The sequence below is a fragment of the Hyalella azteca genome, unplaced genomic scaffold (assembly GCF_000764305.2).
Source record: "Hyalella azteca isolate HAZT.00-mixed unplaced genomic scaffold, Hazt_2.0.2 contig4153, whole genome shotgun sequence".
Taxonomy (NCBI): Eukaryota; Metazoa; Arthropoda; class Malacostraca; order Amphipoda; family Hyalellidae; genus Hyalella; species Hyalella azteca.
This window is the reverse complement of record NW_025934378.1, coordinates 279,293-291,371: the sequence shown is the minus strand read 5'-3', so window position 1 is coordinate 291,371 and position 12,079 is coordinate 279,293. Positions and strand designations below refer to the sequence as shown.

Genomic DNA, 12,079 nt, shown 5'->3' with positions numbered 1-12,079 from the left:
TCATTTACCGACCAAAATATCAGAAGCAACATTTCGAGTGACAAGACCATTCGAAGCAGCTCTTTTAATGAACAATCGTACAATAGAATTGATGCAACAGTTAGACTCTTGTTATAATTTATAACATCTATATTATAATCTCATTTAAACCTTAGGTGTATTTTTCGATGGACATTTATTAAAATAAATATAATCTGGATGGATAATAGTTGGAATGAAGATTTGTGCCTGTGGCGTCAAATCCTTCTCAAAATAAAGGCTATTAAAAATGTTTAGAAGCCCAGAACGAATACAAATCGGAGCAGCCACCACTTATTGGAACCTTCAGCAATTAAAATAGTGATTACTATATTTTGTTTGGTATTTTGGTGCCAGAATTTTCATTTTGATATTACAACTTTACCTAATTGTTCATGTTAATCTTTACGAGGTTCACTTTACCAAATTGCTACTTTTCCATTGTAAATCATCAGAAACTGCAAATTTCGTTACGAATTCCACAGCAGCAAATCCCTTTACATGTATACTAAAATTTCTGTAAACTGCGCACGGCAGTGTATTCACACTAATAATTAGACATTAACGCAAGCAAACATCGGCCAATTTAAAACTCCGGCATAAATAACGTCTTCCAAGCAAATAATTAATTGAACTGGCGTATGAACTGTATCAGTGAATTTAATTCGACAGCATCCGTGAAGGACATCGACATCTAAGCAAAAGCTTTTATACGCACATTGATTTCAAACAAAGCAAATTTAAGTTGACTACCACAAAGGCTTCAGGCAGCGACTCAAAACCCCGACCGACGATGCCGCTACGTGAGGCCTCCTGCAGGCTCAACTGGAAAACTCGAGAGATTATGCAGCAGCGGCGCTGAGGCGAGGGCAGTACGGCTTGTCGCAGGCCGAACGAGGCAGGGCGTTAGCACGGTCCTCGTACACCGTGAAGTTCAAGGGCTTCTTGCAGAAAGTGCATTCCTGTTAATACGATTGAATTATTTCACAACTCACGTTATCTTATCATTTTCAAACTTGATTCAGAACATGTTTGTACATCTAACAAAATATTGAGGTATCGAAAACTGCTGATGTGTAATACTGTGTACATTTCACACCAAAAGTAGCGTCTAGAAACACACTTCAGAATAAGTTAACACCAAAAATTCGTTTACAATTTTTGAAAAATTTCGTTGGGTATTACGTCTGTGGGAAGAACTTACTTTGCTCTCAGCACATTTGTGGTCAAGAGGAAGACCGACGTCTTGCCACACGGTAACAAGATCCTTGACGAGCATGTTGATCATCTCCGGGGTGTGGTAGGGAGTAGCAGCAAGACGCAGCTTTTCCTCTCCGCGCGCCACGGTCGGGTAGTTGATGGCTTGCACATAGTGATGATATTCAGACAACAGCACGTCGCTCACTAATGTTGCGTGCGCTGGGTTGCCAACCTGGAATATTCAAGCAATGAGTGAAGTGTCTGCAGGCGTACGATTATCTGAATTGAAAAAAAATTAATCAAGCAAAAAGACCGAAAAAATACATTCATGAGCAGAGATATGATGCATGTTCATTTGTGGTCACATGAGTTACCGTTTAGACAGGAATTATCGTGATAAACACATTAAACGAACGTGAAGGAAACTGCAACTCTTCATCCAACGCATGCACATGTTCGGGGCATCTTACGTGTACGGGGATGATGTGCGATGGGCAGTGCACCACAGGCAGACCAGCATCAGTAAGAGACTGCCTGAGCAGCCGCACTGCCGCTTGATGTTGGCTGCGCAGTTTCACACCTTCTTCGCTGCTCAGGATCTGTACAAAAATTTAATAGGTATGAAAACAGGACGACACAATAAAGTCCGAATGATGGCTGGTGGTACTGGATGGCTTTTCCGAGTCCTTGTCTGCGACCCATCTTGGGTCAGATGGTGGAATCGTCTTCTATCATAAATCGTAGCTTGAATAGTTCCAACGGGCATATACTCAGCCACATCACTTTAGGAATTCTTTTGAACAATGAAGCAACACGAAAAGTGCAGACCAAGAATTAAAGTAATTAAGATAATCGCAAACATAGGTCTAATTACCAATACTGAACCCACACATCCTTTGTGTGAGACGCATGGTTGCATTGACTTACTTGGAAAATGTATAGCCTGACCCTCCATCAACAATCGCCAAATGACAGAAAAGTAAAACATCATGATGCGACATTTTCACCAGTGAATTCACTCTTCTCTACTGCGTGAATCTAAATTACTGTAAGTCACAAAAGGGATTTCAAGTAAAAAACATTGAAGAATTACCTCAATGGCGGCTAGAGCGCCACCCAGGACCGAGGGCGGCAAGGAAGTGGTGAAGATGAAACCCGCGCCGTAGCTACGCACCATGTCCACCACCTCTTCGCTGCCAGCGATGTACCCGCCTAAGTTACCAAACGCCTTCCCTGCAAGTTAAAAATTATTGTATGTATGATTCTGTACGCACCTTGATAAATAGTAAGTGGTTTTGTCATGAAGTCTATTGTAAAATGTATATTATATAAATTTAGGTTAAATTTTAAAGCTAAAATAAAAAGACTACACTCTTTAGTCTCTTAAAATTAGCTCAAGCAAAAGAGACGGCTCCATGCACCACCTACCCAGAGTCCCCGAGACGATGTCAATCTCATGAGAGAGGCCGTCACGATCGCCTATTCCACCCCCGCGGCGACCGTAGAGCCCCACAGCGTGCACCTCGTCAACGAAGGTCATCGCCCCGTAACGATGCGACACCTAGTGGTAAAAACGGACAAGTTCCTGCGTTATACGGCAAATAAACTAATAATTTATACACCATTCACTGAATTATACTTGGTCAATTGTAAACCGTAAGAGACTAATTATAATATGTAAACGAATAGTTTCAACAATGCACATATTTCCTTCAATAATCAAAAATCCTAATTATACACGCATAAAATTGAATGTAACCTCTCCTCCAAAAAGGAGTTAGCAAAATCTTAAGAAGATACAACAAGAGGCGGAAATAATGCATGGAGGAGCTTTAACAATAACAACTCATCTGTATAAGAGCTTATTAGTCGTAATTACCTCACACATGTCCTGTAAAGGACACACTGCACCCGTCATGGAATGCACAGTTTCGAATGCGACAATTTTGGGCACGTGACGCGGCACCTTTTGCAGCAGTTCCTCCAGGTGCTCGGGGTCGTTGTGGCGGAACACGTGCTTGGGACATCCGGAGTTACGGATGCCTTGTATCATCGAGGCGTGGTTACCCGCATCAGAAAATATGTGGCAGCCTACGAAAGAAATCAATAAGATCTAGCAATAACATTAGTCGAAATCGACCAAAAAAAATAGATGAATTGAATGATTGAAAGTGCTAGAATATTAAGATTTATTTGTAAATGCCATAGCCGTGAAGTGTAATCAGCAGTGATATGGGAGCATTTGGAAAAGAATAATCTAAAATGAATTCTTAACTTTAAGAATATATACACCAGGTTACGTGAAACACGCATCTATAGTTAACCAAAATTGATACATAAATAAATAATAACGATTTCACCAGATTGTGCTCAAGAAAAGTTCATTAGACGATATTTCAATCGATATAAGTAAAGAAAAAATAGCAGGAAATCAAATGGAGAATCAGGACAAACCAGGCAGTTGACGAGACAGAGTGAAGAGCGTCGTGTCATTAGCAACAAAGCAGGAGGTGAAGACGAGGGCTCGCTCCTTCTGGTGCACCTCGGCGAGTTTCTTCTCGAGCGCCTCGTGCAGGATGGTGTTGCCCGAGATGTTGCGGGTGCCGCCAGCCCCTGTCCCGAAATGATCGATTGCTTTCTTGGCTCCTTCCATCACGCGAGGGTCGCGCGACATGCCTGTCATCATAAATAAATACCTAAAAAACTGAAAATTGATTGAGAATAAACTGAAAAGTCACTGAATTTCCTGTAATTGTTTTATTTAGTGTTCCGTCACTATGAATCAAGTTTTAACTCATTGTTCGGCGTCAGATTGACGGTCAGAAATCTGTATTCCTACTACAGAATTAATGATCACTCCACCGCAGATAAGTGGTGGAACTATTGCCACGAAACTGAAACTTTTTCCTTCCATTATTGAATCATTTCAAAAAAAAGGCAATAGATTCCTAACAGATCACACAACAGATAGCAGATGAAACACGATTCAAAGAATAGATTCAGCTTAGTGCCTTGAATAAATTGAGCTTAGTGCCTGGAGTAGATCGATCTTAGTGCCTTGAATAGACTGAGCTTAGTGCCTTAGCAGAAGTTGAATATATAGCAACAGTCAGACAATAGAGAGCAGAAATTCTCACCAAGATAGTCATTGGAGCACCAGACATTGACGCGCTTTTCATGACCCGTGTGCTCCTTAGCATGCGGAAAGCTGTTAGCCATGCGAGCCACCTTACGGAACACTCGGTACGAGTGATCAGCTTTTTTAGCAGCCAGCTTTTCTTTGAAGCATTCAGAGTAAGCAAACTGATGCGGCGTAGGCAAGGCTGCAGCCTGATCCACCTTCAGCTCACTAGAGATGTCTGCTGAATAATAGGAAAAAAAATTAAACATAATTTTGATCTGGAACTCATAAGCAGTCTAAAGTAAAGAATTAATAAATTTTATTTGAAGAAATCACCTGTAACCTATATAAAACTACTAATTTAAAGACCATCATCGTAACTGTAGAAATATGTACACTTTTTCTCAGACAAGATTGAATGAGATATCAAGTTCAAATAATAAACCGAATATAAAATCTTTCAATCGTCCCAAGCAATTGCATCTTCACAGACTAACTAGGTTGAGAATCATCATTGAAAAGTGTAGGTACATACCGCCAGCAACACTCTCGTTGATGCTCAGAGCAATGATGTCATCATGCACTTCTGGGCTTGCAGCGGCCACAACACTCGAGTCCATCTGCTTCTCAGATGAGACGTCACGAAGAAAAGGGCACTTCAATGCAGTTGGTGACTGCCTCCCTCCATCAGCTGCAGGTATATATAACTTCAGTTCATGTTTGTAATAAATGGCAATGGATATAAATTCTTTCTTATTTTTACCTCAAATGTGTTTAATTATTGCAAATAATAAGGAATAATTAATTGCCATAATTTAATTTATGGCGCAACTGCATGATTCTATCAAATATCAAAGGTATTATTAATATTGTGGATTCCAAGATATTCATATAAAGTAAATAAATTATTTAAAATGTGAATAAAAGTAAACAAAAAACAAAGGTTTTGTATTTTACTCTCATGTTTATTTTTTGCACCATACTCAACAATTCAGTTATTTATCATCACACAGAGTCATATTGCAACTTTGGGGTATTATGAAATCCTATTAAGAAATCTGATGACATATAAATTACCTACCAGGCCCAGAAGTGGAAGAAGCATCAACATGGTGTGCAGTTGAGGGCATTGCAGCAGTGGCTGAGGTGGAAAATGCTGAGCTTCCAGAATTTTCCAAGGCCAAAGCACGCAGCCTCGTGCAAAAACCCCCATACTGCTGCAGTAATGCAGCTCCATGGTGACGAACAAACTGCGCAGGGAGGCGTGACAAGAAGGGGCACTTCATACCTGCAGCCTGCAGAGGTCCTGGAAAAACAAACCATTCTATATAAACAGACCATCAATGAAACGATTATAGACATGAAAAAGATCTGTAGACACAATACTAATAATGGATTGATTTGGATGAAAACACATTTGATGATTAAACACACATTATTCCAGAGTGCCTTACATTCATTTAAAAACTAAAAAATATAATATATTGTGGGACTGCTGTTAACAGGGGGTGTCATGTGGCAACAGTTGCCAGATTATCTCAAATTAGTTATGCCTGAGCAAGTGATTGTATTCCCAGAGTTTGAGATCCTTGGTCTCCCACTATCACTCTCATATCAAGTGAAGATTACCATTCTCATCTAAATTGATGTTTGTAGCATATTTGGTCTCAAGAAGTTAAATATTTTGTGTTTCTTTTTATGTGTCATCTTGTTTAAAATAGTGTCCATTAATGTTATATATTATATTAATGTTAAAAAATAAATATTTAATAGTGGGACTATGACATGGAATTGTGGTTAACTTGGACAGTTCAGGACTTCAGGTCACTATAAAACAAATGAAATGACCAATGCAATAGGGAAGATTGCATATAAATATAATGAGAGGCCATAAGGTTAAATAGAAATTGTACTTTATTTGCACATAGATATTTTCATGCCACAAATATCATTTTATATTGGAATGGCCAATGGTGAAGTGGTGCCATTCCAAGTCAAATGGGTGAAGTGTCAAATGGGTGAAATATATGTTAGAAGATTTAATGGTGGTTGGTGCCCATTAATAATTTATCACTAATTATTTAGTATATATTATTAGTATGTATTGATAATAATAACAATTATTATTGTTATCAATTTTATACTTTTATTATTAATAGACATAAAAGGTAATAAAAATATAGGCTAACATATTTTTGCCATATACAGTAGCACATTTTTAAAATATATTTCTGGAAAATTAGGCAGAAGCCACTGGTGAAGACAAAACACCCATGAATCTAGCAAATTCCCTCATTCCTATGGACGTTTCTAAATTTCTCCAGTGAAAAACAAGAAAAACAATCTATTTTCACTTATAATTTTCAGAAATTACTTGTAAAATGTAAAAATGACAGTTTTTACTGGCAATTTTAGGAATCTTCTGCCCATTGGCATTAATAGGTACAAATTGGATGCCATCGAGGCGTGGTTACCCACCTATTTCCAGAACCTTTTGTATAATTTCTTAAACAAAAATCAAGAAAAAAGGCACACTTTTCTAGCCCAATTTGTAAAAATCATCTGTAAAATGATCTTTATTACCAGCAATTTTTTGTAAAATTCTGCCTGCTATTCCAAATTGAATGTCAACTTGTCAACTGTCAAGTATATAGGCCAACAGTTGGCTGTTGGCGCAATGTTGCCTGCGATTCTGCTGCCTGGACAGACGGTTTTTCTCACACCTTTGACTGTTTGACATTTGGTCAGTCTACTCAGTCCTGTGCTTTGGTAAATGGTGAGGTCATTTTAACTTCTAACTTCTTTCAAAAGCAGGCATTACTTTTGAGTTTCAAGATGGTATCTCTAGAAACATCAAGCATTCAGGAAGGTTATTACACTAGCACTTGCCATTATCATGCCATATGGCCCATAGTGGCATACTGGCAAAGCAGAGAGTTTTTTAGACTCTCCCTCAGGCCTCAAGTTCATTTTTGAGTCCTATAAGTAGACAAGCAAAGTATCATGGACACCAGGCTTACCAGTTGGCAGTTACCAGCATTATCATACATAAGAAATTGGTTTAAATCTTGAGTAAATGAGGACTGAGGAGATTAAAAATGAACTGATTCTAAAAAATCTCTGGTTTGTCACTATGCCATTATTATTGCCATATGCCAAATGGCACCATTGCACCAACAATTTGGCTTCTTTAAAAGTCAGAGACAGAGATGTTTGCCATTTATAGGTTATACACACAAAAATTAACTAAAAATATTTGTGCAAGGATAAAATGTCAATTACCAGCAACGTTACACAATAATTTGAATAAAACATAAAAAATGTCACAATTTCATTGTTCATAACATGTTTAAAAATTACGATCTCAAAGTGTCAGCTGTCAGGCGTTTTCATTATTTAGTCCAAACCCTGAATATATACTTATATATATTCTGCGGGACAGATGATCCGTTAGTTAAGGAAATATACTCACAGTTCAAATAAAATCGAGGTAAAAATATTACTCAATGTTGATATCCGAGTTACGGCCCGTCACTCGCCAGCCGTCAAAACTCGTACGCCCAAAGGGTAATCTAAAATCGGAATATAGTCGGCATCCGGTAATAAAAAAAATCATTTAGTAATCGCGGAACAAGCAAGCAAAAAATAAAAATTTTGTCCAAAGAATGCCAATATAATCTATTATTTAATAGCTTCTTAATTCTTTGGGTGTATTTTTTTAATCCTGTATGTGCAAAATGTATTTTATTAGATAATATAGCGGTTTCAGCGCTTATTATAGGCCGAAGGTATGTCGCCGATTCTTAACAGCGCAGGATATTCACAGCTTGTTGCGGTCTCGAACTCGCAACTCACTGCTCCTATTTTGTTTAAATTAACCGCCCGGCCTCCTCGCCGATTCTGACCAGAAAGTGGCGCGCAGAGCTGGCATCGAAGCTGAGCAGAGCTGGCACCTCTCTGCTCCAATCCTAGTCCTCTAAACTGTATGTGTAACCACTGGGCAACCCTGATGGATATTAATCAGAGGCGATTGATCATATCAAAGGAGAATAATCAGAGTTCAGCGAACGTCAATTATTTAAAATGGAACAATACGTAACAGCTGTTGTAACATTTAAATGAGCCTTTTGTGATTTACTACATCAAAAGCTTAATAAAAAGTCAAAAACTTTATGTTAAAATACTGGTATACTCATCCTGTTACCCAGACCACAATTATTCACTGCATATTTACCTTAAAATCGTTTTTGATTGATAAGTTATTTCAAAATATAGCAAGTCGAATAACCAATAAAAACCATCCATGTGAACCTAATGATAAAAAGTCACACTTTATTTGTTACAATGGTGTGCAAGCTTGCAACCTATCTGCATAGTTTCTGGATGTCGACACACTAAACTATAGCGTGGCTCCCAAACTGAAGGCAACGTGTAACACTGGGGGATGCGCGAACGTTCCATCGGATACGCAAAAAAATTTCGGGCCATAAAATTTTTCATCTGCATAACAATTTTTATGATCAAACACAAGATACTCTGCGAACGACTTGCATCAATTACCACGTGCCACTTACCTGATCTCGGCGGCCGATTGGTATAATTAAAATACAACTTACTCCATGCCTCCATTATTAGCGCCATATGTAAATCAAATTGCTAATAATGACAACTATATTAGCGGAATTACACTGCAACTAATAGCGGTTGCAAGTGATACTCGATCACAAACAGTTTTGAAGAAATACATAAAAACTTCGTGAGGTTCACGCATACGCGCACAGTGAGCAGGATGCATATGAACAAGTTTGTGCTCTACGACTATGCTGAATTTTTGGCAAGTGCGATGTTTCCTTAGGCAGCTTGCCCTAAATCTATCATAATAAGTCTAATAATTTAATTTTTACACAAGAACTAATGTCGATCCTATCGAATCGTTTCTAAGCAGTATTCCTGCAGCGGCGACTATTGTGCCTTCACACCAAAGAATAACCACAAAACTCTTGATACAATGTTTTTTCCTGTGACCTTCACAATAAACAGAATTTGAGGACATTCGCAATCGCCAGGCCGGAAAATTCTTTGTTCCATTACGAATGACCATGACCCAGGCACCCATGCTCGCGCGCAGCCGCCATTCTCTTCTACCATTGGCAACGCGAGTTTGAAGCAATAGTCAATTTAATAATGATCATTGAAGAGTAGGTCATGTTTCTAATAGGTATAGATAATAATCTGTTAGAATTTAGTAGAAAAACTATAGATAAAAAAGAAGGCTTATTAATCAACCTTCAGAAAATCCCGGGTGTTGGTGAATCATTTGGCTGAAACCAGGTTCTGTATGCTTTTGGTTATTCGGCTCAAGCCACAAAGTGAATCTATTTATATCTTGCGGGTAACCTTCTAAAGTCTAAACACCTTCAGTTCCTGAAAACCGGATGAGTCCAGATTGGCGGGCAGCGAGGGTGTGGTGGTCGTGGACGAGTGATGCCGCTCCAATAACATAACATAACATAACATAGTGATGTCGGCTCTGAAGTGTAGGCCTGATGTGGCCTGTCGCCGATTCTTTTCCATTTCGTGCCTTGTTCACAGAAGATCTAAACTCGTGTCATTTGACCGGATCTTTTCATGACTGGCGATAGTTTGAAGAAGCTACTCGACTTCCACCGGGTTCGATAAGGAGCTAGGCATTTCAAATCTGAACATATATATTATATTTTTCCATAGCTTTATCTAGTCTGTTCTTGAACGCGTTCATACTTGGAGCGCCAACGATGTCATCGGGGAGGCTGTTCCACATGTCGGTGATTCGAAGCGAGAAGAAATTTTGTCGCGTGGAGAAGTTGCAGCGCAATTTTTTTAGCTTATAGCCGTGGCCCCTGGTGTTGGTTCTTGTTTCAAATTCTAGTAACCCTTCAGGGACCTTGTATAGACCATGAGTATACTTGTATACTTCAATGAGGTCCCCACGCAGACGTCGATAACTGAGGCTTGGAAGCTTCATAATCTTCAATCTTTCTTCATAGGACTTGCCCTTCAAGCCTGGAATTATCCTTGTTGCACGTCTTTGAACATTCTCTATTAAATTTCTGTCCTTTTCGAATCTCGGTGACCACACAACGTTTCCAAACTCTAGACTCGGGCGTACGACGGCAATGGATGAATTCTACTGCATTTTTCGAGGATCAGGTACAAAACAAAAAGTTTTCAATGTCTTACCGTGGATCATGAAAAAACGTTGATATCGGTGTTGTGATTTGAGCATTAAATTACTGGCTGTAACATAATAGTTGTCTATCGCAAGATTATGCGACCAAGAGAAGTTCGATTCCATCAGAAGTTAAGCTAAATGACACGCAAAAAGACAGGGCAGTCAGTTATTTGACCTTTCACTTTCACCACATCATGCTCATGCAGAAGAGCTTTGTTCACCACACGCACGCAACATCGCAAGCAAAATGCAAGATCAGCCACGCATTAGTCATCTGATTCACCAATGTCCAGCAGTCCAGCACCACACTTACCAAGGCCTTCATCAGAAATTCTAAAATCACAACGTAACTTCTGGACGTTCCTGTGCCTAGCAGGTTGTCATAATTAAATATAAGTTATGGTAAGTATAAGCGATTGATCCTTTAGAGGTAATTGATTGATGTTGTTTGCCTCATTGCAATAAAATAAATTCGCAAATCCGTTTTATTTTGTACAATATCTATATAATTTGTTCAAAAGCAGTCAATACAATCTACCGACATAAAAACACGGAAATTTTTGCTAGACAGCTAATTTATATACCTACATAAATGTGGCATTGCATAGGAATAAACTCTGACGTTTTCTAAAGTTCAAAACATTTAATTTAGTTTTGTGTCTGATACTTACCGTAAACCTTGACGAACATGAGTTGTTCACAATTGGTGGCTTTCGCACGAAACTGAATCAGTGAATGGCACGCCAGATGTTCGTATGGCAGAAATTACTCAGCAACAGTTGTCTGAAAAAGATAGACAATATCGTGTCTACGTGCAGACTTTATCTGAGTGACACAATTAGAGTAACGTAAATGATGACCTTGTGTTAGAGTCCGAGAAATACTACCACAACCTCCCTCAAGCGACGTCGTTAGAGAACTGGAAGCATTGAAGGTGAGCCGCTATTTATACGTAGCGCATGGCAACCTCGTCGCTGCTGCAGAACTGCAGCTTGCCTGAGGCTCACACTCTAATCGCTCAGAAATATGCGCCTGCATTTGCCTATAGATAGAATTAAGTCCGAGTATCACATGCTGACTCACCGCTGAGCTTGAAAATAACACGTGTTGCCATTGCCAAGACAAATCATTAGGAAGTTCTAGCAGAAAATGTTGTGAAGGTCCTAGTAAAACATCTTAAATATGGCTGTATGACTCCATCCGACCTATGCAGCTTCTGACTGAAAACGTGACAGCTGCAGCGGTCCATTTTTAACGCGATCTCTGTAACGGTGGCACGGCCGCTGCTGCCTGTGTGAAAGTTCTTGTTCCACTTTCTCATCAGCAAAGAATAGTTTCCTCACTCCACACGCGGCTGATCAGAGTGTGATTTAGGATAGAGTTAGAAATAATATGAATTTTTATACGAGAACCGAGATCGTGCGAAGAAGTGCTATCATATCTGCAGGTTGTCACTCTCAGGAGGATTGATAACCATGACGCTACAAATTTACATAATTATACAAAAAGAGAGGATAATGAATAAAACT

At 39.1% G+C, this 12,079-nt stretch overlaps 1 protein-coding gene across 3 annotated transcripts; it reads right to left on the bottom strand.

Annotated features, from left to right (window-relative positions):
- Nucleotides 1–49: 49 nt before the first annotated feature.
- On the bottom strand, nucleotides 50–11,457 carry LOC108671388 (5-aminolevulinate synthase, nonspecific, mitochondrial). Of its 3 annotated transcripts, none has more exons than XM_018158930.2 (11): nucleotides 11,222–11,457; nucleotides 5,421–5,645; nucleotides 4,875–5,030; nucleotides 4,356–4,580; nucleotides 3,673–3,894; nucleotides 3,098–3,309; nucleotides 2,647–2,779; nucleotides 2,312–2,451; nucleotides 1,689–1,817; nucleotides 1,223–1,450; nucleotides 50–980 (listed from the first exon to the last, which is right to left on the bottom strand). In XM_018158930.2, exons 1-11 carry the CDS (start codon nucleotides 11,238–11,240, stop codon nucleotides 861–863), a joined length of 1,809 nt encoding a protein of 602 aa, XP_018014419.1. In that variant the 5' UTR covers nucleotides 11,241–11,457; the 3' UTR covers nucleotides 50–860. The 3 variants fall into 3 exon arrangements, with proteins under 3 accessions (XP_018014419.1, XP_018014420.1, XP_018014421.1); XM_018158931.2 differs by having other exon boundaries at nucleotides 4,356–4,577; XM_018158932.2 differs by lacking the exon at nucleotides 11,222–11,457 and adding an exon at nucleotides 7,812–7,928.
- Between the last annotated feature and the right edge of the window lie 622 nt (nucleotides 11,458–12,079).

Bases quoted from the DNA above. Each gene is read 5' to 3' on its own strand.
- LOC108671388 (XM_018158930.2), bottom strand. The intron at 3,895-4,355 runs GTGAGAATTTCT...TTATGATGACAG, and splicing joins GTGCTCCAATGACTATCTTG to GCATGTCGCGCGACCCTCGC. The intron at 2,780-3,097 runs GTAATTACGACT...TTTTACCACTAG, and splicing joins CTTTACAGGACATGTGTGAG to GTGTCGCATCGTTACGGGGC.